General features: G+C 38.5%; 1 protein-coding gene across 1 annotated transcript in view; it reads left to right on the top strand.

The window, feature by feature from the left end:
• The window catches only part of COPG2 (COPI coat complex subunit gamma 2), a 123084-nt gene that overhangs the window by 10572 nt on the left and 86439 nt on the right, over positions 1-26073 (top strand). The window contains exons 6-9 of the mRNA XM_079711853.1: positions 15966-16041; positions 17739-17831; positions 18811-18897; positions 19977-20134. Coding sequence (XP_079567979.1) covers positions 15966-16041; positions 17739-17831; positions 18811-18897; positions 19977-20134 — 414 coding nt within the window. The remainder of the gene's footprint in view (positions 1-15965; positions 16042-17738; positions 17832-18810; positions 18898-19976; positions 20135-26073) is intronic.

The following is a 26073-nucleotide window of genomic DNA, read 5'->3' as shown; positions in this document are numbered from 1 at the left end:
CAATCAAATTGGCAAAAAAGAAAAAAGGCAGTCAGTACTTGTAAGGGATATTGATATTCTTGTATACAGGAGGTAGAATAATAAATTGATTCAGTTTTTTTTGAAAGCAGTGTGGCAGCATTTGTTGAATGTTTGAAAGGGTTTATCCCTTTGATCCAGTAATTCCACATCTATGGAATTATCCGCAGAAAACAATCAGAGATAGCACAGAAATACTTATATACAATGATGCTTATTGCAACACTGTTTACACTAGCAAAAAGGAAAAAACAACTTGAATGTGTGTCATTGTTAAAATGATCTAATTAATCATGTTATAGTCATATTATGAAATATTTTAATTTTTTGAATATATTTTTGAGACATCTTTAATGATACGGAAAAGTCTTCAATAAAGTGCTAAATGAAAGTTGGATTCAGGTCTGTGTATTCCCTGTAGTCTCTTTTAAAAATATTCTAAGTATGTATATAAAAATATATGATTGGATATACACTGATAAATTACCAGTAAGTTATCTCTGGGTGTTTGGAATTGTGGCTATTTATTTTCTTTAAACTTTTGATAATTTCCTAATGTCCTAGAATGAGTATGTATAATTCAGAGTCCTAAGATATATAACAAATGTTATTTAGAAAATAGTTATTAACAATTACTAATATATAGTTGTAGTTAATACTTACTAATTATAACTCATTCAAGTGAATCTGGTATTTGTAGAAGAAAATAAATTTTGGAGGAGGGTACTTACGTTTAACCAGCAGTTGCGTTGAATGTAGTTTCATAATATTAGTAAAGCTTTCAGCTGAAAATAACACAAACCAGAATTAAATAGTAACAAACAAAATAAGCACAGAGTAGCTGGTGTTGGTTCAGTGGTTCAATAGTGTCAGGGCTGGTGTCTCTTAAACTCTCTTGGACATCCTCACACTATTGCAAAATAAGATGCCTGAATTACTGGCAGTGCACCATTCAAGGTGGGAGAGGTACCGGGAAGGGGGCCAGAGAGAGCCAGTGCTGTCTGCCCCTTTTATCAGGTATGCAAAAGCTTTTCCCAAGGCAATTTTTAGATTTTATTTGGCACAGCTGCGTTATGACTAACTTTAGGAGGCCAGGAAAGTGAGTATGTAGCTTTTATAGCCCAAGGGGCAGGCTTGGGAGAAGGGAGGGGATTAAAAATGGGTATTGGATTAGTCAGCTAGCAGTGTGTGGCACAAATACAAAACAAAAAACTTCACTTAGATTGCTAGATTCACTAAATACTGGAAAAATTAAAAATAGATTAATCAACTGTTGATTAAGGGTTTTTCGTTCCTTTGTTTAGCTGTTAATACTTCCATCTGAGTCCTGTTATGCCGCTTTGAATTATGGTTTGCTTCTCGTTCGTTTTAAGTGATTAGTAGATGTAGAAGGCAGAATGGTGCTCCCTCCACCCCCAAGATATCCCTCTCCTAATTCCTAGGACCTGTGAATATGTTACATTACATGGCAAAGGGGAATTAAAGTTGCTAATCAGCAGATGGGGAGAGTATCCTGGATTATCCAGGTGGGCCCAATATAAGGATAAGGGTCCTTGAAAGTAGAAGAGGGAGGCAGAAGAAACGGGTCAGTAAAGAGATGTGATGATGGAGGCTGGCTCAGAGGGATGCACTGTTGTTGCTGGATTTGGAGATGGTGGAAGGGAGCCGTAAACCAAGGAGTATGGGTGATGTCTAGAAGCTGGAAAAGGCAAGGAAATGGATTTACTCCTACAGCCTCCAGAAAGGAATGCCATGCTGCTGACACCTTGATTTTAGCCCAGTGAGACCTGTGTTGGACCTCACCTTACAGAACTGTAAGGTAAATAAATGAATGTTGTCTTAAGCCTCTAAGTTTGTGGTAATTTGTTACAGCAGCAATAGAAAACTAACAGATTTTTGCAGTATTTAAGTGTATCGAATCAATACATTGTATACCGTAAAGTTACACAATGTTATATGTCACTTATATCTCAAAACTAGAAAAAAAAAAAACTAATAGAGACTTTGGTACCTGGAAGTGGGGTGCTGCTGTAACAAATACCTAAAAATGTGGAAGTGGCTTTGTAATTGGGCAGTGAGTAGGTGCTGGAAGAGTTTTGGCAAACATGATAGAAAAAGCCTACACTGCCTTGAACAAACTGGTAGAAATATGGGCGTTAATGACTCTGCTAGACTCGGAAGTGAGGAGCAGGATAGAGAAAACATTTATCATACAGCATTGTGAACAGACTGTTGATAGAAATATGGACATTAAAGGTGTTGCTGGTGAGGGCTCAGAAGAAAATGAGGAAGGTATTAGAAACTGGAGGGAAGGGGATCCTTGCTATATTGTGGCAGAAAGCTCAGTGGCCTTGTATCCTGCAGTTAGGTGGAAAGCAGGGCTTGTAAGCAATGAATTTGGATATTTAACTGAGATTTCCAAGCAGAATGTTGAGGTGTGGCTTGGTTTCTTTTTGCCACTTGTAGTAAAATTTGAGAGTAGGGTAATAAATTGAGGAGAGACCTGTTAAACATGAACCAGGAGATCTTGATAAATACCAAATGGTTACGTTGTACACCTGAAACTAATATAATGTTGTATGTCAATTACATCTCAAAAACAAAACAAAAATAAACCAGGAGTTGTTTATTTTGGAAATTGTCAGCCTACCAAAATGGCAAAGAATGCTAAAATCAAGAGTTGTGTTGGGAAAGCCTTCTCTAGAGAAAAAATCAGAGTTACTCTATAGCCTTTTCCTGAAACCTCAGAAAGATTAAAAGGTCAGTGTATTCACTCACACAAAACACTGAGAGATGAAGGGTGTGACTCATAGATTCCCTCAGCATCTAAGCAGAAGCCAAAAATAGAGATGGGATTATCTAGGCAAGATCTGTGGAGGAGCCTCTTGTCAGGTGGAGTGAGTCTCTGTACGTATACGGTAGTCCCACAAGGCTCTTGAGAATCTTATACCAGCAGAAACACTGCCAGCTTGGACTGAAAGGAACAGAGAGGTGAAGTGAAAGAAGGCTATCAGAGCCCCAAAATTCTACAGGCAGGAGACAGGCTGATAAGACTCCTGAGCTTTAAACACAAGCTGCCCTTTATAAAAAGGAAGGATGGCTCAGAGGGCAGAGGCCCATAAGGTAGAGCTGAGAACCATAGTGAATTCTGCCACGACTTGAAACCTCTTCCAGTTTGCCTGGTTGGATTTCAGAATTGATTGGGTCCAGTAACTCTTTTTTATCCTTCCATTTTCTCTTTTTGAACAGGAACGTCTGTATGTGTTATCCTATGGCAGTCCCATCTTTGTTTTTCAGAGCAGGGAACTTGTTTTTTAGTTTCACATGTCCATGCATGGAGAGGAATTTTGCCGCAGGATAAATTATACCCAATCTCACCCATCCCTGATTTAGATGATTTTTGATGATAAGATTGGGACTTTTGAGTTGGGTGAGATTTTGGACTTTTTTTTTTTTTTTTTTTTTCTGACTGCACTGCAGGGCATGTGGGATCTTAGCTCTCCAACCAGGGGTTGAACCTGTGCCCCCTGCATTGGAAGATGGAGTCTTAACCACTGGACTGCCAGGGAAGTCCTGAGATATTGGACTTTGAGTTGATGCTATAATGTGTTGATTTGGGGGGGATCTTGGGATAGGATGAATATATTTTGCCTGTGAGATGGATGCAGCCCTGCTGACACGATGATTTTAGCCCAGTGAGACCTAAGTTGGAATTCTAGCCCATAGAACTAACTGTAAGATAATAAATACATTTTTGTTGTTTTAAGCCACTAATTGTGGTCATTTGTTACAGCAGGAATAGAAAACTAATATATTAGATGACCATTCTACATACATAGACAATTGTGTTAGCTTGGTAAGAAATCATGGGTATTGAGAAAACCTGAAGGCAGTCACTTCACAAAAGAGTATATACAGATAGCCAATAAGCACATGGAAATGTTCTCAATATTATTAGTCATCAAGGAAATGAAGATTGAAACCTCAGTGAGATACCTTTTCATACTCACCAAAACGGTTAAAATAGAAAGGCCTGACAGTACCAAAATCAACAAGCCTGCTCCAATACCAAGTATGGAACTTGGTGTATGGAACAGTTGAAGCTCTCCTACATTGTAGGTGGGAATGTAGAATGAATGATACAACCACCACAGAAAAAGTTTGGCAGTTTCTTATAAAGTTAAACATATACCTACCCTGTGGCCAGTAATTCCACTGCTAAGTATTTACCCAAGAAAATGAAAATCTTTGGCCACAAAAAAGGCTGTATAAGAATTTCATAGCAGCCTTGTGATAGCCCTAAACCAGAAACAACCCAAAAGTTCATCAACAGGAGAATGGTTAAACCAACTGTGTTATATTAATACAGTGGATCCTTACTCAGCAATAAAAAGGGACAAATTGCTGTTTCAAGCAACAACACAGATACATTCCTAAAATAATATGTTGGAACAAAAGAAAACAGACACAAAAGAATACATGCTGGATGATTCTATTTATATAAATTCTAAGACCAGTCAAAACTCAGTTGTGATAGAAACCAGAAGTGTGGTAGGTTGGAGGAAACTGACTGGAAGTGGGCATGAAGGAACTTTCTGAGATGATGGAAGTGTTCAGTATTTTATTTTGGGTAAAGGATATATGAGTGATCACAGTTGCCATCTAACTGAATACTTAAGCTGGCATTTTTATTGTATATAAATTACAGCTCAGTTAACAAAAAGAAAAACATGAAGAGATTTAGTTAGTGGCTTAAGGATGGTCAAGTATATAGACAATCTGGTTAGTTATACTGTTCTACCCCTGTCTGATGAGACTCATCAGTGAAAAGCTGCATCTGAAGATTGCTTAGAATTCTGGAAATGAGTCCTGAGGAATGACCCATCATTCACATGGGGAGTAGCATGGGGGACTGGGTTTCAGTATGTGATTAGTTACATCCCTAGTCTCAGAAAATCAGATGAACAGTTCATAGGCCATGGTTTAGGAAGAAATAAAGGGGCTGTAGAAAACGGCTGTCTGGCAGGCAGTTTTGATATCAATTGTGGGAATAATGTGAGGATTTGGGCAGGGGGAGGATAATACTTAGCTTCCTGAGGGAACGAAGAAGCTAAGACCATCCACAGTCTTGGTAAGAAATATTCAAGCCTGAAACAACTTTTCTGTTTGAATGGTGCTGCTGTCCCTGACGTTATGTCTGCCAGGACTTGGTGTAGAGCAAGAAAGGAAATGAGATACTATTCTAATCTGACTTAGCCACCACTGTAGTGAAACTTCTCTCAAAGATTTCCAGTAATCTCTTAATTGCAAAATCCCAAAGCTGATTTTTCAGTCTGTATTTTAATTGACCTCTCTCTTAGTTTTAATATGGTTAAACACTCCCTGAAGTTCTAGCGTCTTTGGCTTTCAGAACCATAGTCCTGGATTTCCTCCCATCTCTGATTATTCCATTTTATTCTTCAACAGAAGTGGCTGTTTTATTCTGCCTGTCACCCTAAATTTTGGCATTCCCTGGGGTTCACATCAATGCTTTTGCCATTTCCCAAACTCATCATGCTATTTGATCCTCTGTATCACTGTACATGTTTCTCCCTGTTCCTGCATTTATCCTATTTCCTTTTCCACAAAGCTCAAATATCATTTTACATATTGATTTTCCTGTTCTTGACAGGTTAGTCATTGTCTCTTCTGCTGTTCTTATAACACTTTGTTTTAACCTCTATTCTAGTGTTTAGTACATTGTGCTGTAATGATTTGTTTACATGTTTTTCTACCCTCTGTACTGTTAGTTCCTTGAGAGCAAAAATTATATCATATATGACTTTGTATCATTAATTCTTAGAAAAGTGCCTTGCATGTATCAGACACACATTAAAAGTTTGTTTCATGAATTAAGCACAGGATAATCCATTTTCTCACTTCAGTTAAGGGGGCTGAAATCATAAGGATTATTTGTCTTTCTCTATCTCAAGACAGCACTCACACATATGAAGAAGTGGAGAAATACAGGTGTATTAGTTGGGTTTCTCCAGACAACAGAACTAATAGGATATATAGATACATAGAAAGAGATTTATTATGAAGGATTGGCTCACGCAGTTATGGAGGCTAAGCCCCATAATCTGCTCTCTGTAAACTGGAGGCCCAGCAAAGCCAGTGGTATAGTTCCAGACCAGACCTGAAGGCCTGGGAACCAGGAGTCCTAATTTCCCAGGGCAGGAGAAGATGGATGTCCCAGCCCAAGCAGAGAGCAAATACTCCCTTCCTCTGCCTTTTTATTCTATTCAGACTCCTAATGGATTGCATGATGCCCATTCCTATTGGTGAGGGTGATATTCTTTACTCAGCTTACTGATTCAAATGCCAGTCTTCTGGAAGCACACTCGCAGACACACCCAGAAATAATGTTTTACCAGTTATCTGGGCATCCCTTAACTCGGTGAAGTTGACACAGAAAATTAACCATCACTGTGGGTTTAATGGGAGTTGAGAAACCTTTCTGTATCCTGCCTCTTTCCTGCCCAGTTGACAAGCAGACTGCCCTGATTTATTTGGATTCATACTTAATTCTCTTTTAAAATGAAATTATGGAAAACTTTTGAGAGAAAATCATGAAAATGATGCCAAGTCATAAACCTCCTTTCTCCAAAGCCTAATGAAATGAATACCAATGAGTAAAAGAGAAAGTCAGGGGACTTTTGATTCTAGCCAAGATGGAGTAAGGCCACGGCAGGCCATGTCTCCCAATGATCACAACAAAAACCTGTGGACAAAAGTACAGAAAGTGACTACCTGAGGCCTTTGAAAACTGAATAATAACAGTAAATTTGAGGAGAGAAAACAGTAATTAATGAATAACCAGTGTGATAACAGTGAGTTTCATGTTTATTTTACCTCTTTACACCCCACGTTTGACCCAAGAGCAGGCTAATTAGAGAACTGTACAGTGGGAGGAGCCAACAAAGGCAGAAGCCCATCTCTCTAGCCTGAGCACAAGTTAAAGAAAAGACCCCTGCAAGCTGGAGAGCATGGGGGAGAATCCTTGTTTGTTTGTTATTGTTTTTTTGTTTACTTTCTGGTCCTGCCTTGAGGCCAGCCCTAGTTGTGGAACACTACCATGACGTGACAGCAGTATTTCAGACACCTGAAACCCTGAGATAAGACCTGTCTCTGAGAAAATGGGCCCCTGGCATGTGAAGAGTGGGGGGAAATCCACGTTACAGTTGACCCTTGCAACAGGAGTTTTGAGCTGTGCAGGTCCACTTACACACAGATCCTGAGGAACCACGTATAGGGAGAGCTGAATATAAGTTATATTCAGATTTTCGACTGTGTGGAGGGTTGGCATCCCTAACCCCTGCATTGTTCACGGGTCAACTGTATTTTTTTTTTCCTTCCTTCTTTTATCTCTTTGTCTTGAGGGCTCGCTTCCAAAGAATTGTGCAGTAGCATAGGGAGCTAAAACTCTGAGAGAATCTCATATTTCTGGTGAGAAGAACTGGGAAAAGGAGTCCTTGAGAGCCAGAGAGTGTGGGAGAAATGACATGCACAGAAGGCCATGCAGAACTTGCGATCTGAAACTGCCTTGAGTGCTTGGTAAAACAAAAGTCAGCATTCCTCAGAGGCTTTTAACAGGACTCAGAGTCTCATGACATAATATTCAGAATCTCCAGATACAATCCAAAATGAGTCAGCCAGGAAAGTCTGACCAATTCTCAAGGGAAAAGATAATCAATAGATGCCAACCCTGTTATTACCTAGATGTTGGGATTATTAAAGACTTGAAAGCAGCTAATACAACCATGCTCCATAAAGGTGAACACTCTTGAAATGAATAGAAGAGTAGAAATTCTCAGCAGAGAACTATATATATATAAAAGAACCAACTGAAAGTTTTAGAAATGACAAAGTACAACATGCAAAATAAAAAATTCATTGGCTGGGCTCAATAGTAGAATAGAGATGTCAGAGGAAAGCGTCAGTAAACTTGAAAGTAATTCAGTAGAAATAATTCCAATTAAGAATAAAGAGAAAAAAGATGGAAAACAAAAATAGCCCCACTGACCCATGGGACTGTATCAAAGGGTCTTACATTCATGTCATTGGAGTCCCTGAAGAAGAGGAGAGAGGGATTGGTGCAGAAAATTTTTGAAGAAATTATAGCTGAAAACTTCCAAATTTGGGGAAAGACATAACTTTACAGATTCAAGAAGCTCCGTGAAGCATATGCAAGATAAACTCAAAGGAGTCCACACCCAGATCATAACGAAACTGCTGAAAACCAAAGATAAAAGAGAATTCTTGAAAGCAGTTTGAGAAAAATGACTCATTACATATAAGGAAACTTTAGTTTAAAATACTGTGGGAGGACTTCCCTGGTGGTGCAGTGGATAAGACTCCACGCTCCCAATGCAGGGGGCCTGGGTTTGATCCCTGGTCGGGGAACTAGATCCCACACGCATGCTGCAGCTAAGAGTTTGCATGCCACAGCTAAGAGTTTGCATGCCACAACTAAGGAGCCTTCATGCTGCAACTAAAGAGCTGGCTAGCTGCAACTAAGGAGCCCACGTGCTGCAACTAAGGAGCTGGCGAGCCTCAACTGAAGGAGCCCTGGAGCCGCAACGAAGGAGCCCACATGCTGCAACTAAGGAGTCCACCTGCCGCAACTAAGACCTGGTGCAACCAAATAAATAAATAAATATTTTGAAAAAATACTGTGGATTTCTCATCAGAAAACACAGATGTCGGAAGATGGTGGAACACTCGTTTAAGTGGTGAAACAAAAGGAAATGACAACCCAGTATTCTGTATCCACAAAAAATATCTTTCAGGCGTGAAAGTGAAATAAAGACTTCCTCAGATGAAGGTAAATCAAGAGTATTTGTCACCAGCAGACCTACTCTGAAGGAAATATTAAATGAAGTGTTTTAAGCTGAAGGGAAATGATACTACATCTTTGTAGTACTGAAAGAAAACAAAGAGCACAATTGTTAACCCAGAATTCTGTGTCCAGCAAAAATAGCTTTCAAAAGCAGTTGGCATAAAGGCAATTTCAGACATGAAAAAGCTGAAAGATTTAATCTGTAGCCTTTTTTTTTTCTTCTAAGGTCTATGGACCTAAATATAAAACCTAAAGCTACAAAACCTCTAAAAGAAAACATATGGAAAAATCCTTGTGACCTTGAATTAAGCAAAGATTTTTGAGATATAACGTCAAAAGCTTGATCCATAAAGAAAACAAAAAGACAAACCACAGACTGGAAGAAAATACTTATAAATTATATATAATAAAGGACTTGTATCTAGGGCATATAAAGAGCTTTCAAAATTCAATAATGAGAAAACAATACAATAAAAAAATTGTAAAATCTGTGAATAGACACCACTAAAGAAGATATATACATGGCAAATAAAGCAAATGAAAAGATGTTCAACCTTGTTAGTCATTAGGGAAATTCAGTTTAAAACCACAGTGAGATACCACTATACATCTTTCAATTGACTAAAAATTAAATAGACTGACTTCAGCAAATATTACTAAGGATGAGGAGGAATTGGATCTCTGGTAGGAATGTAAAGTGGTGAAATCATGTTAGAAAACATTTTTGCAGTTTCTTAAAAAGTTAAACATGAACCTACCATAAGATCCAGTTTGTTCACTTCTAGCTATTAACCCAGGTGAAATGAAGCAAAAGTTAAATGGAGGCTTTTGGGGTATAGAGATTTGGAAAGAGCATTATGTCCAATGTTTCCATGAAAAAGGGGCTGAACAAATAGCAAGTTCAGCAATTTATCTGAATCCTTTAGAGTGCTGACACTGATATCTCAGAGTAATCAACTGGCTCAAAACCTAAAGAGAGACCAGAGCTTACAGGGTTAGATGAGATGTGAGCCCTGGTTTACTGGACAAGATGTGGCTGATACCAGTAAGAAGAGTTCAGCTGGGCTGATTGCTGAATTGGTGGAGACTGAGTATAACCACTGTCTAGAGAGAGTGAAGCCCCTCGGTGCCACAAATACAGGGCGGTCTGAGCCTCTATAGCCTTGTTGGTTCTTCTCCACGGACCCAACCGAGCTCTTATAGAGTATTTGGGAGAGTCCTGAGGGAGAATCTCCCTCAGAGTAAAGAACTGGGAGCAGGGAATAGCAGCTACCCTGGTAGGGATATTGACCTGCCCTTGGATCCTTTTCCTCCGTTTCCCCTCTGAAAGAAAAGCCTTAAGCTATAGGAGGAATGGCAACACACACTCATCTTTAGATACTGGTGAAAACTCATTGCCATTGTGGGAAGGGAACAGGGGAAAAACTTTCTACCCCTGGGGGAGTGATAAGGATATGCACTGAGTCAACTGCAGTTCTAGAAGGGGCAGAAGTGAAGGCCACAACCGTAAGATCCAGGAACAGGGTGCCTGCCTAAGACAGCCTTAATTAGAACAACAAAGAACAGCCGCCCATCCCTACCCGCCCACTGCACTGAGGGAGAAGTAAGTAACCTGCAAGAGACCAATCCTCTCTGAGGGGCTGGGGGAAGAAAATACCAAAAGCTGAGGGTAGTCATTGAAAAAAAAAAATACTCTGTCACACCAGCCCTCAACCTAAACATAAGGTATCACTAGAGGAATTTGAAGCCAAGCTTGGGGAGCACTGAGTGTTACAAGAGCAACAGGAAACCAAACCCAGTCCAACTCCCAAAGAGATTAATTCAAACCCCTGAGCTAATGGCTTAGCAGGAGGAAACGTGTCCCCACTTCAAGGCATGTAAACAATTTACTTCATCTCTGCTGTCCTACATGAGATGTTTGGCTTTCAACAACAAATTAGAAAGCCTAAGAAAAAACAAGAAAAAAAGAATACTCTCAAGAGACAAAGCAGTCAGCAGAACCACAGTCACCACTATTCAACATTGTACTAGAGGTATTAAGCAATGCAGTTAGACAAGAGAAACCAATTCGACACATAAAAGTAAATTAACAAAGAAATAAGCTCTCTCTGTTTTTAGATGATGTGGTAGAATACCTGGAAACCCTAGACAATGATAAAATGAACTCAAACAATAGAAGAATTCAGTGGGGTAGCAGGATATAAAATTAACACATAGAAATCAGTAGCCTTTATGTAAACAAACAACACGCATAGAACCCCATTGCAACAAAAAGATTAAATACTTAGGAATAATTTTGACCAAAAATGCACGAAACTTATAAGAGGAAGAAAAAATTTGAAGCCCTGAAATGCTCAAAGTATACTTGAACAGATGTAAAGGTATCCCCTGTTTTGAATAGGTCAGTTCAACATTATAAAGATTTTAATCCTCCCTTAATTAATTTATAAATTCATTTCAATCCCAATAAAAAATCCAACAGGTTATATTATAGAGTTAGAAAAGTTGATACTAAAGTTCATGTGGAAAAACAAACATGTAAGAATAGCCAGGAAATAACTGAAAAAGGGAAAACCGTGAGGAAGGACTAGCTCTACCAGTCAGTGAAATACTAAGGCCTGTACAGTTAGAACAGTGTGGTACTGGCACGTGAATAGACAAAGAGACCAGTGGAGTAAAATTGTGTGATGACTGCATAAAGTGTCAACTCGGCTGTGCTGATCTACATTTTTCAGAATTCTCTGATACAAATGGAAAGTACAGAATTAGACCCAAGGACACATGGAAACTTAGTATATGACAAAGGTGGCATCTCTAATCACTGGGGTAAGCATGTACTTTTTAATACATGTTTCTGGGACAACTGAGTAGCCACTTAGAAAAAGATAAAATTAGATCTGTATTTCACATCATATACATGAGTAAACTCTAAAAAGATAAGGAGTATAAATTAAAAAAAATGAAACCATACAAGTACTAGAAGAAAACATGAGTATATTCCTCTTTAACCTTGGTGTAGGGAAAAGTTTTGTAATTATGACTAAAATCCGAAGGCAATAGAAAGGATTGATAAATTTGACTACATAATTTTTTTAAATTGCATGACCCAAACACCATAAAATATAGATAGAATAAACCAGGGGTTTGCAGTAGGGCCAAGTTGTGGTATAAACAGTTATTCTTAATTTATTGTCATGGTATCCTACATGACATTGCCATTCATTTTATGGCAAAAGCAGAGTGATAGTGGGCTTGTGACTAGGAGGGAGATGAGTAGTTTTATTATATTGTGCTTCACCTAGGAGCAGACAGCCTGATGCTATGATGAGATGGCCTATTGAATGCTCAGCTGAGGTAGTAGGTTGGAGGAAGGACTCTGAGAGGTTGGGGAATTCTCCTCCAAGGTGCCATATATCCATTGAATTGATTGCCAGTGTATGGTACTGTCACCAAGAAATAGAATAGGCAGGTCCAGAAATCAAGAGGTGGAAGTAGTAGGACTGGCTCCTCTAACCCTCACTCCCAGTGACTCACTTGTAGAATTTATGCTTCCCATTCTCACCCCAAATGTGGATTAGAGGTCCCAGTTCCCAGGGGACAATGTTTTCAAGGGGTGAAAAGGGGGAAGCATTTAACCCATTGACTCCTGGTTCCCGTGGGTTGTGGATTGTCTCCAGCACAGAAACATCCCACACTTCTGGATTCTACATGTCTGAGTAACAGGTTGGCAACCTAAGACATCCCACACTGCAGAGTCAGAGCAACCGTGGGGCAGGAAGTGAGCCAGTTTGCACACTTGAAATGATGACTCCTATTGGGTCACTTTGTGTTCTTCATGCTAGTAGACCAGCAGGTAATGAAAGGAGCTGCTATACTCGTAGAGGTAACTGACCTTGATCCCTATCAGGATCTAGGGTTGTTTCTATATAAAGGTGACAGAGAGGACTGTATCTAGAGTTCAGAGTATTCACTTGAGTATATTTTTGTGCATTCATGCATGGGAAAATGTTGACTGGGGACTAGGGAACAACCAACGGTCCAACCAGGGTAAATCCAACAAAGGCTCAGATCCCTTGGGATAAAGGTTTGAGTCACCTACCAGACACATAACCAAGATGAGGTGAAGTGCTGGCCAAGAGTGAGGGAAATAAAGGATGGGTGGTTATAGGAAGGAGATGATGAATATCAATTATGGCTTTGAAATGTGTTGTAGCCGTATGGGTTGTACCATATTCTACTCACCTTCCAGTCTCTTGTAGAAATAGTGGATGGTTACCATCTTGAAGACTCGGTGATAGATTAGATTCAATGGAAGACGTGTTCAAATGTGAGGGGTGCAAAGGATGGGCTGTATTGGGTGCCACTTTTGAGCAACCTCCCGTTTCCTCAGCCTCATCTTTGGTTCCAGCTGTGTCTGTGGTCAACATTGCCATGTAGGGTCCAGCTCACTAGCATCGATAGTGCCTCACTTCAAGCATGTCCTGTGCGTTTTGCTTCCTGCCCTGCAATTTCTTACACACTCACTGAACTCACATGTGTGAGTTAACATGTTAAGAGAATGGGGAGTTAACACTCTGGGGTTAAATCTCTACCAGGGCCTAAGAGCTAGTGGACAAATTCTTTGCTCTTCATCCCTTGAATGTGTGGTTTCTGAGATGTATTTCATTAGGCTCCTCAGAAGATTGGTCATTAAATAACCAGTTGCTTGTGGCAGTGACACACTAGAGAAAACTTCTTTGGGTTGACTTTCCCTCCTCCTTTGTTTACTTCCTTATCTTTTACTTCTCCCTCAGAACACACTCCCACATAAACTATCTGTATGTAAGCCTTTGCTGTCAGGGCAGCCCAAGCTAAACAGAAGTACAGAGCAGGGGTTGGCAAACTATGGCCCTTGGCCAAAACTGTTGCCTCATTTTGTAAATGAAGTTTTATTGGAACGTAGCCATGCCTTCTTGTTTATGCATTACTATGGCTACTTCCGTGCCATCAGCAAGCCAAGGAGAGAGGACTCAGGAACCAAACCTGCCAAGCCTCAGTTTTTAAATCTAATTAGAAAAATGCAAATATTTGTGAAAAAGACTGGTTGATAAATTATTTATCCTCAAACAATGGAAATCTGTGCTACCATTAAAAAGATATTTTAGATATACTATTTAGAAATTTTAATATACATAACTATCTAAAATTTTAAAACATCTGCCTATAAGGAAAGATTTTCAAGTTATATTACTAAGTAAGATTGAAGGTACCAGAAGAGTGGCGATCCATTGGCATGCATTTTTTTTTTTTTTTTCGGTACGTGGGTCTCTCACTGTTGTGGCCTCTCCCGTTGTGGAGCACAGGCTCCGGACATGCAGGCCCAGCGGCCATGGCTCACGGGCCCAGCTGCTCCACGGCATGTGGGATCTTCCTGGACTGGGGCACGAATCCGTGTCCCCTGCATCGGTAGGCGGACTCTCAACCACTGCGCCACCAGGGAAGCCCTGGCATGCATTTTAAAAAGTCTCTGTGGTTGCATATATTTTAAGAACTTTCTTAAGAAAACTTAAGCAACCCTAATAATTGAAAAATGAACGAAATTGAAGGACTGTCAGTTATTCACAACTTTCTCCTCTTGGTGCCCTAATGGAGTGAGTTGGAGTTGGAGGCCGTTTTGGATATGTGAGGGAAGTTGAGTGAGGGAGGAGGTGGATAGTCAGTTTGAGGGTAGTATAAATGCACAGAGGACAAGAGAAGGAAGGGTAAAAGAGTGAATAATCTAAAGGTTAAAAACCTTTTAAAATTACGGCCATGAAATTCTGTAGCTCAGTCCACACTCCTCTGCCTGTTTTTGCAGCTCCACAGAAAGGTCTGAAACCATTGACAATTATTTTAGAAAGCCATTCCTGTGAGAGTGAGACCTCATGAAGTAATCATTTTAGTCAGTTTCTTTTATAGAGTTATTTTGAAGTCTGATGAGTTTTGGGGATTTTGGGGGATTTCAGCCTGAGGCTATATCATTGTCTGTTTTTTATGCCAGTAATCAGTATCTAAAATTATTTATATATTTAGTTTAGGTGATTAATATCTCTTTTCCCACTGGAATGTAAGCTCCATGAAGGCAAAGACTTTGTTTTGCTCACTGCCGTATTCTTTTTTTTTTTTTTTTACATCTTTATTGGAGTATAATTGCTTTACAATGTTGTGTTAGTTTCTGCTGTGTAACAAAGTGAATCAGCTATATGTATACATATATCCCCATATCTGCCTCCCTCCCACCCCTCTAGGTGGTTACAAAGCACTGAGCTGATCTCCCTGTGCTATGCGGCTCCTTCCCACTAGCTATCTATTTTATGTTTGGTAGTGTATATATGTCCATGCCACTCTCTCACTTTGTCACAGCTTACCCTTCCCCCACCCCATGTCCTCAAGTCCATTCTCTATGTCTGCATCTTATTGCTGTCCTGCCACTAAGTTCATCAGTACCAATTTTTAAATTATTTTTTAGATTCCATATATATGCGATAGCATACCGTATTTGTTTTTCTGACTTGCTTCACTCTGTATGACAGACTCTAGGTCCATCCACCTCACTGCAAATAACTCAATTTCGTTTCTTTTCATGGCTGAGTAATATTCCATTGTATATATGTGCCACACCTTCTTTGTCCATTCATCTGTCTGTGGACCCTTAGGTTGCTTCCATGTCCTGGCTGTTGTAAATAGTGCTGCAATGAACATTGTGGTACATGTCTCTTTTTGAATTGTTTTTTCAGGGCATATGCCCAGTAGTGGGATTCCTGGGTCATCTGGTAGTTCTATTTTTAGTTTTTTAAGGAACCTCCGTACTGTTCTCCATAGTGGCTGTATCAATTTACATTCCCACTGACTCACTGCTGTATTCTTAAGATTTAAAATAGTCTTCTACCCAGTAGTTTTTATATTTATCCAAGGAAGACACTCAATAAATACTTGTTTAATCAATAGTTGTATTAAGATAATTATGGGGACAAGTGGAATTAGTGAGGGGTGGACTCCACAAAAGAGAAAACTTTAATCTTATGGTAACCAATTTGATTTTTCTCAGTCTGACTAAGGACATGACTGGAAAGGAAGATGTGTACCGAGGCCCAGCCATCAGGGCTCTCTGCAGAATCACTGATGTAAGTTCTTTGTTTTACTGAGGTGTCAAAGGGGACCTATGTTTATCTGCAGGTGACCATGTAAATTTAGTAGGATTCCCTGTCTGACCTTGTGAATCATCAGCAGAAGAGAAACATGACCACCAGAAAGGCTTTTGTGGCTCCAGGTTTTTTTTTTCTTTTAGATTGTTTTTTCCTTTTGTTTATTTAGATTATTCTATTTCTCTCTATATTTACCCTCATGGACTTTTGTCATAGTCAGGGCACATTGCTTGCAGGAGACAAAAACCCATTCGAATTTAGCTTAAAAAAAAAAAAAGCTTTCTTACAAAATACAAATCTCTCAGAATTTGAGGTAAAGCTTACAACCAGAACAAGAAATAGGGCAGCTCTAAGGAACTCAGCAGCAAGCTTCTCAGATATTTACTATTATGATGCATCATTTACCAGGCTCAAGCCCTCTCATTTAAGTATTTAAGAGAAACAGTCTGATTAGCCATCAGCCATCCAGTGGCTTGTTATCTACCTGGGTCCAAATCAGGCGTTTAACCTTGACTTAGTCTGTTGTATTGGGAGGGATGAAGTTATAGAGTATGTTAGGCTGTCCCTTTCTTGGAACTCTGAGAAGGAAAGGTTAAAATGAAGGACAGGCTGGGCATTGCCAAGCAAATTGAATAATATTTCAGCTATATTCATGATTGGGTGTATTTTATGTATATGTTTGCAATCTTCTCAAATTTCAAAGGTTGAGCAGGATTAAATGGTAAATCTGGATCCTAGGAGGAGTAATAGAAATGGTTTAGTATTTTTCAATGCTCAGTTACTTTATTGTGGTTGCTTTTGTTTTTAGCATTAAATTGATACCATAAGACTTGACCGTTCCAGGGCTAGCTAAGACTCTCTTCATCTAAGTATTGATCTTGGTGTATTTACGCATCCTTACTTACCTGCCACCACCTTCCCAGTGCTGAGCTTTCTTCTAGATAAATTAAAAAGAACTTTATTTTCAGAGGATTTCCTATTGAGGACTCAATACAGTAGCATATTGCACATTTAATTTCTTATGAATCTAAAATAATCAGAGATTACAGTTGATTTATAAGACTCTCTGGGATCCATATAAAATACATGCCCTACACATAGAGGTATCTTCAGGACTTTAAAAGCATCCCTATTTAGGAATTTCTTTTATAATATCCCTGATAGGTTCAGCCTCTACTTGTGTATTTCTTCCGAACTGGGATTCTTCACTTTGAGATAGTTTATTTCATTGTGGAACAGTTACTACTCTTCCTTACAAATGTTCCTTCTTTTTTTTTTTTGGCGGTACGCGGGCCTCTCACTGTTGTGGCCTCTCCCGTTGTGGAGCACAGGCTCCGGACGCGCAGGCTCAGCGGCCATGGCTCACGGGCCCAGCCGCTCCGCGGCATGTGGGATCTTCCCGGCCCGGGGCACGAACCTGTATCCCCTGAATCGGCAGACAGACTCTCAACCACTGCGCCACCATGGAAGCCCCCAAATGTTCCTTCTTGAAGCTGCCACTTGGTTGTCTGGGTTTTGCCCTTTGGGATCTGATTATTATATGATAAGCCTTTTAATGCATTCTAAATATTTGCACAGAGACAAATATGTGACTTGTTTTTGTAAATTATTTTGAAGTGGTAGTTTTGGATGAAAGTGTTCTGCTTCAACCGCTTTTTCTTTATGAATGTTCTCAGGGAACAATGTTGCAGGCCATTGAAAGATACATGAAACAGGCCATTGTGGATAAAGTCTCCAGTGTATCGAGTTCAGCATTGGTATCTTCCTTAGTAAGTGAACAAGTAACTGGTTCTCATGCATGGTACAGTTTCTAGTTGCAAAAACAAAGTATTACTATGATTCTCTCACAAATGAAACATTTAAAAATATGTATACATTTCTGTTACTTTATACAATAATGCTTTATCTGAAAGAGGAACATTGAGCAATTTAAATGGGCAGTTATAAAAACATGAAATTTTCATATGTTTGAAAGGTTTTGGTGATCAGAAAGCTATGTTGTACGTATAATACAGATGGTGGGTTAGTGTGGCATGGGGATCAGGGAAGAAACTGAGCTAATCTCTTTCTTTAAATCTTCCTTTATGACCTGCCCTTCTACCTCTTGTCTCTTTGTCCTCTGCTTTTGTTGGTGCCCTGTGTCTGCAGTGTCCTTCAGTCCAAAGTCTACTGTCCCATTACTAAATTTCCTCCCAGGAAGTGCTGTTTGTTTTAGTAATATCTTTTCTTTCTCTTTTTTATCAAAACAAAATTTATTCATGACAGCCTATCACATTGTATTTGATTAAAATTGGTTACTAATGTGTGAATGGATTAGATCATCTGAATCACGAGAGTTGCTGGTTCTGGAATATAATTGGTCAAGTTTTACAGCAGGTACTCTACTTTTTTATGGTACTCTGTTTTTTCTTCCAGGTGAGTTTCCTGGAAGTAAAACCTATAATGTTAACATTATTTAAGTACCATCCTATTAATTATCCATTCCCTCCCCATCCTTCCCCTCTCATTACTTCCCTTTATACACCTTTCCCCGCCCACAAACATATGCTCACCTTTGCAAAGGGGTCTTGGAGAAAGTTTTTCAGGTTTATTAGTTGTCTCAGAGACTTGAAATAGACTTATAAAAGCTATAACATTGTTTCTCTTTTTCTGAAAATGTCTGTTAGTAATTCTCCAAGAAAACTAACTCATGTTTCTAAACTTTTAGTGACTATGCATGATCTGTTCTCAATTTTTTTCTGTATTTAGCACATGATGAAGATAAGCTATGATGTGGTTAAGCGCTGGGTCAATGAAGCCCAAGAAGCTGCTTCAAGTGATAATATTATGGTCCAGGTACTGTCATTGAATCACCTTAACTTATGTCTCCAGATCATCTTTCTTTAGCCCTACATTTTACAGGCAGTTTATTGATTCCCCAGACGAGTATTAGCTAAAGGCTAATATTAAGCAGCATAATATTAAGTATATATTAGTGCATATTCCCAAGTGAGTATCCCACTAATTATGATTACCACTGTAGGCCCTGCTGTAGTGTTTAGTAGAAACTGTAGGAATGTTTGAGAAGATTCTTATATTTAGTGGTAGTTTGAGATGCTCATTCCAAAGGTCATAATTCATTTCAGTCCTTTGTTTGAAAAATAATTTGTGAAGATGGATGTTCAATTCCAAGCTTTTCAGGCCTTGATTATACTAGACATTAGAAAAACAGTAAAGAGTATTATCGCTTTGTGAAGCTTTAAAACTGTTTTGTTGGAAAGATCTCCTTTTGATATTCATTACGCCCTTCTTAATTAAAAAGAACAAGATTAAATTCTTAACTGGCAATTTTATGTAAAGTACTCCATTTATATTTGAGAGGGTACTTATTTATCCTCTTCTAATGTTTACTTCTCATATTCACTTATGAGGCAGCAGAGTAGTAATTTTTCCCTTGGGAAACATTCTCACCTTCCTAACTCTGATCATTGTGTTTTTACACAAAGTGCCATGATAATTACATGCCATAAGCCTACTTCAGGAGATTAATCCTTTAACCGCTAACATAACCACAGATGATTTAAATCCACTAAGCAAGACCTGTAACACTGGTTAAAGCCTTGGACCTGAGAGCCTTTGTACTAACGATGGATGGGGCAACGCTGAACCTGCTAGAGCCATCTTCAGATTGTATGTCACCCCCTTAATACTTACCTAATCTGTATTAACAACTTCTGAGGGTAAATTAGAAACTCTTATCCTTTCAATCATGCCTGTGTTTGATTCAGTATGAAAAAGATATGCTATTTGTATACACTAAACTTGGGTATCTTTTTATTAAAAATGTATTTCCGTATGATTCTATATTTATGTAAGTTTTATCCTCTTCCTGCTCAGCCTTCTCTCTATATCATATTCTTTTTCTTGTTCTTTAGTACCATGCGTTGGGAGTCTTGTATCACCTTAAAAAGAGTGATCGCCTTGCTGTTTCTAAGATGTTGAATAAATTTACTAAATCTGGTCTCAAATCACAGTTTGCCTACTGCATGTTGATCCGAATTGCCAGTCGCTTACTAAAAGAAAATGAAGAGGGGTAAGTGTTTTCAGCTAAACCTAAGAAATTTTCCATTTGCTGGTTAACATACCTCAGAGTTTATTTCCTTTATGAATATTTTTTGGGCAATGCCGACTTTACAGATGGATTGGTGTTTTCCAAATTAAGAAAAAAATCATGGGATTCCAAGAATCACAACTGTTTTTTGTGGCCTCTCCCGTTGCGGAGCACAGGCTCTGGATGCGCAGGCTCAGCGGCCATGGCTCACGGGCCCAGCCGCTCTGCGGCATGTGGGATCTTCCCGGACCGGGGCACAAACCCGTGTCCCTTGCATCGGCAGGCGGACTCTCAACCACTGCACCACCAGGGAAGCCCCTAATCTATAGTATTAAAAGTTAGGATAGTGTGTATCTTTAGGGCACCAGCATGGTAGTGCTTGGCATGTAGGGGGCTTCCGAAGTGCTTGAAATATTTTCTTTATCATAGTAGGTTTGTTATAATTCACTTATGATTTGCACATACAAGTTTGTAATAATTCACCTATGATTTAATTATCTATTGTATAACAAATTACTACAAAACTTAACCAGATTAAAAGGATAATAGACATTTATTTTCCCACACAGTTTCTGTAGGCCGGGGATTTGGGTGTAACTTAGCTGCATGGTTTCTGCTTGAGGTCTTTTGTGAGGTTGCAGTTAAAATGTTGGCCAGGGTTGCAGTCATCTGAAAGTTTGATGGAAGCTGGAAAATCTGCTTCCAGGTAGCTTACTCACATGACTGGCGCCTTAATGCAGGCTGTTAGCAGGACACCTCAGTTCCTTATTGTGTTGACCTCTCCATGTTGCTGCTTGAATGTCCTCATAATATTGTAGCTGACTTCACCCAGAGCAAGTGATACGGGAGAGTACAAAGTGAAAGTCACAGTCATTTTTATGACCTAGTCTTTGAAAACACATCCCAACACTCCTGCAGTCTTTTGTTGGATAAAAAAAGGTCAGCTCTATTCAGTGTGAATGAATACCAGGAAATAGTCACGGGGGCATCTTCGAGGTTAGCTACTGTATTAGTTTTCTAGGGCTGCCATAACAAAATACCACAGACTGGGTGACTTACACAACAAATTTATTTTTTCACAGTTCTGGAGGCTAGGAAATCAAGGATCAGAGTGCCAGTAGGGCTGGTGTCTGGTGAGAGCTTTCCCTTGGATTGCAGATGGCTGCTTTCTCAGTGTGTGCTCACGTGATATTCCTTTGGTGCATGTGCAGAAAGAGAGAGAGAGAGAGAGCACGAGCAAGCGAGCTCTTTGTTGTCTCTTCAAGGACCTTAATCCTAACAGATCAGGACCCCACCCTATGACCTCACGTAACCTTAATTACTTCCTTGCAGGTTCCCTATCTCCAAATAGAGTCACACTGTGGGTTAGGGCTTCAGTATATGAATTGGTGGGGGGATGGGGGAATACACACATTCAGTCCATTTAACAGTTACCTCATGTATTTTTCTATATTTTTGTTATAATTTAATACAAAGTTAACTTTTAAAAATGGCTGATAATTTCTCAGGCCTGTACAAAGAAAGATATCTTTAGAGTAAAAAAACAAAACCAAAAAAAAGCACCAAATGCCGAGTAGAATGAAGGACAAAGATAAGCAAGCACATTCTAATAGTGAATTTTTTTTAAATATCAAGAATAAAGAAAAAATTCTAAATTTTATATAAAGTAAAGATCATTTGACCCATAGTTTTACTTCAGGTTTCTCTCAGCAGCATTGCACGAAAGGCAGCAATGGAGCATTGTCTTCATAGTGCTGTAGGAAAATAACTGTCAACCTGGAATTCTGTACCCAGCCAAACTGTCATTCATCAGTGAGGGTGAAAGGAAGGTAGTTTCAAACATAAGGGTTTACTGTAAATAGTTAACCCATCTTACAACCCTTTGTAAGAATTATTCATAGATTTATTCCAGCACAAACAAATAGAAGGCAATAGTGGGATTTAAGAAGTAATAGTGAGCAATGGAATTCTCACTGTTTAGGTAATTCTAAATCGATGTTGTAAGTTTAAAATTTAATAACAAGCTCAAAAATTCCAGGAGGACAGCACCGTGATAATTTTTTTTTAAAAGGGAGCTTTATTTTTATTATTTTTGGCTTCATTGGGTCTTCATTTCTGTGTGGGCTTTCTTTAGTTGTTGGCATGCGGGGGCTACTCTTTGTTGAGGTGTGCAGGCTTCTTATTGCAGTGGCTTCTCTTGTTGCAGACTACAGGCTCTAGGCGCGCGGGCTTCAGTAGTTGTGGCACGAGGGCTCAGTAGTTGCGGCTTGCGGGCTCTAAAGCGCAGGCTCAGTAGTTGTGGCGCACAGGCTTAGTTGCTCCGTGGCATGTGGGGTCTTCCTGGACCAGCGCTCAAACCTGTGTCCCCTGCATTGGCAGGTGGATTCTTAACCACTGTGCCACCAGGGAAGTCCACCGTGATAAATATTGATGTTAGATGGAAGTAAAAGCATGTTAAGGTTTTTGTGGTTTGTTTTTGTTTGGGAGGAAGATATTGTTAGTGATATTAAACTTTGTCAGAAAAATATATGGGTTAGTAACTAAGAATATAAATGGAATATAAAGCTTTAATAATGTTGAAATAAAAATGGAACAAGGAAAAGTTGATTGAAGGTTGGTAAGGAAAAAATAATAAAGACAAAGTATATAAATAGAAAAAAGAAAATAAACTGGATAGAATTAAGTGTAAATGTGTTAGTTATCTCTTGCTGTGTGACAGATTAGCCCAAAACATAGCCGCTTATAGCAGACATTTATTATCTCACAGTTTCTGTGGTTAGGAATCTGGAAGTAGCTTAGCTGTCTGGTTTTGGTTCAGGGTTCTTCATGTAGTTGCAATCAAGTTGTCAGAGCTGTAGTCAACTGAATCTGGAAGATTCACTTCCAATTTCATTCATGCAATAGTTGATAGGCCTCAGTTTCTTCCTGGCTATTGGCCAGGTGCTTCCTTTCTCACTTTGAGAGCCTTTCTCTAGGCTGCCTGGATGTCCTCACAGCCTGGCAGCTGGCTTCTCCAGAGTGAACTGAGGGAGAGAGCCTAAGATGGAAGCTGCAGTGTTTTATAACCTAATCTTGAAGTAACATGCCATCACCTCTGATGCTTTCTCTTGGTCACACAGACCAACCCTCGTATAATGTGGGAGGGGACTACACAAGGATGTAGATATTCAAAAGTGGAGATTTGGGAGGACCATCTTGGAGGCTGGCTAGCAAACAAGATATTTCAATTATAATAATAAATGTAAATGGGTTTACTTACATTATTAAAGGATTACTTATTAAAAGAGTCTCAGATTGGTAAACAAAATAACAGACCTACTATATAGCCTTTTACATAAGACACTTCCAAACAAAATGACGAGGAAACATTTCAAGTAAATATGTCAAGAATATATGCTAGATATATACTAACACAAAAAAAATATAGTTTAGCATTATTAGTATAAGCCCCAATAGGAATCAAGGTTTAAAGCATTAAAAATGATAGTGGGATTTTGTATTTTGACAAAAGTAATGGTCTTAAAAATGGTATAACAGGAGCGATCTTACATATACTTAATAGCATTGTTTCAAAATATGTAAAGCAAAATGTTAAATACAAGAAATTAAGGTCTTGGGAGACTTTATTTATTTATTTTTGGATTTTGAATTTTATTTTTTTATACAGCAGGTTCTTATTAGTTATCCATTTTATACATATTAGTGTATATATGTCAATCCCAATCTCAAGGTCTTGGGAGACTTTAAACACTTCTCTTAGATGGCCAATCAAGCATAAAAACTTCAGACTGTAGTTGACCTGTATATCACTGATAACAAAATTGACCTTTGATTTATAACCCTGTGTCCAAGAGAGAATACATAATATTCTTTAAAATTTTTAAATTGAGAAACATAATGTACATATAGAAAAATGCATAAAAGTTGTAGTTGTATACATTATTTCCACTTTCTGTGAGACACTCCTCTAATGATTGTATACATTAGGTGGTAGTACATTTCTGGTATTTCAGAAATGTTTTATGTATACTTCTTGGTCATAACTACTCCCAGTAGAAACCACTTTCTGACTTTTATGGTAGTTATTTCTTTGCTTTTATTTAGATTTTTACCCCCCTGTGCATGTATCCCTAAACAGTAAAGTTTAGTTTTGCCTTGTTTTGAACATTCTGTCTATAGAATCATGCAGTATTTTGGGTCTTGTTTTTTTTTTTTTTTTTCCACTCAGTATTCTGGTGTAAGATTCACCCTGGCTTTTGGTGTAGCTCTAGTTCATTTTAATTATATTTTATATTTCCTTGATTGAATACTTCCTAGTTTATTTATATTCATTCTTCTATTAATGGGCATTTGGATTATTTTCTGTTTGGAGCACTTATTAATAATGAAATGGCTATAAACAGTATCCCTGTACCTCATACCACACTACCTCATTACCATAGCTTTATGTCTTTGTATGTAAGCATGCATTTCTATAGGGTATATATCTAGGAATAGAATTGCTAGATCATTGGGTATACATCTCTTTACTAGGTAACATTAGACTTTTTTTCAAAGTTATTGTACCAATTTACACTCCAGCCAGCAGTGTGGGATTTCCTGAGGCTTGATATTGTCAAACTTTAAAAATTTTACTAATCTAAGGGGTATATTATATATTTTTTATTGAGCTATAACTCACGTATCATAAAATTCACCTTTGTAAAGTGTATAATTCAGTGGTCTTTAGTATATTCACAAAGTTGTATAACCACTACTGCTAACTCCAGAACATTTTTACCACCCTAAAAAGAAACCCCCAACGCATTAACAGTCCTACTCCCTATTCTACCCTCCCTTCAACCCCTGGAAAACATTAATCTGCTTCCTGTCTCTGTGGATTTGCCTGTTCTGGACATTTCATATAAGTGGAATCATACAATATGTGGTCTTTAGTTTTTGGTTTCACTTACAATAATCTTTTCAGGGTTCATCTATATTGTAGAAGTATCAGTACCTCATTCTTTTTATGGGTGAATAATATTCCACTGGGTGGCTATACCATATTTTATTTATTCATTCGTCTGTTGATGGACATTTGGGTTGTTCCCACTCTTTGGCTATTATGAATAATGCTGCTATTGGCAGTCATGCATAATTTTTTATGTGGACATGTTTTCAATTCTCTTGGACATTTACCTGTGAGTAGAATCCCCAGGTCATAATGTAACTATGTTTAACTTTTCAAGGAGTGTCAAACTGTTTGACAAAGTGGTTGTAACCATTTTACATTCTTGCCAGCAGTGTGTGAAGTTCTGATTTCTCCACATCCTCACCAACACTCACTATTGTCTGTCTTTTTTTATTATACACACCATAGTAGGTGTGAAGAGGTATATCAATGTGGGATTTTTTTTTCCCACTGGAAAAGTTTTATTGAAAAAAATGTTATACAGATAAGTTATTGGTCTGACAGCAAGAAAAGTTTTAGTTCCCTAACAAGTTTCAGCATCTTTTCATGTGCTTATTGGGCATTTGTATATCTTTTTAAAATCCTTTGCTCATTAAAAAAAATGGAGTTATTTGTCTTTTATTGTTGTTTGAAATAGTTGTTAAATATATTTTGGATACTAGACCTTTATTAGGTATATAATTTGCAAGTATTTCCTCCCATTCTGTGGCCTTCCTTTTCACTTTCTTAATAGTGTCCTTTGAAGTACAGAAGTTTTAAATTTTGATGAAGTCTAATTTGTCTTTTTTTCTTTGGTTGCTTGTGCCTTTGTTATTATACCTAGGAAACCATTATCTAATCCAAGGTCACAAAGATTTACACCTGTGCTTCCTTCTTCTAAGAGTTTTATTTTTTACATTTTGGTCTTTGGTCCATTTTGAGATATTTTTGTATATGGTGTGAAGTGGGGGTCCATTTTCATTCTTTTGCA

Source organism: Hyperoodon ampullatus (assembly GCF_949752795.1).
Source record: "Hyperoodon ampullatus genome assembly, chromosome: 9".
NCBI classification, from domain to species: Eukaryota; Metazoa; Chordata; class Mammalia; order Artiodactyla; family Ziphiidae; genus Hyperoodon; species Hyperoodon ampullatus.
Note: the sequence above shows the minus strand (reverse complement) of the source record. Positions and strands in the feature narration are given on the sequence as shown.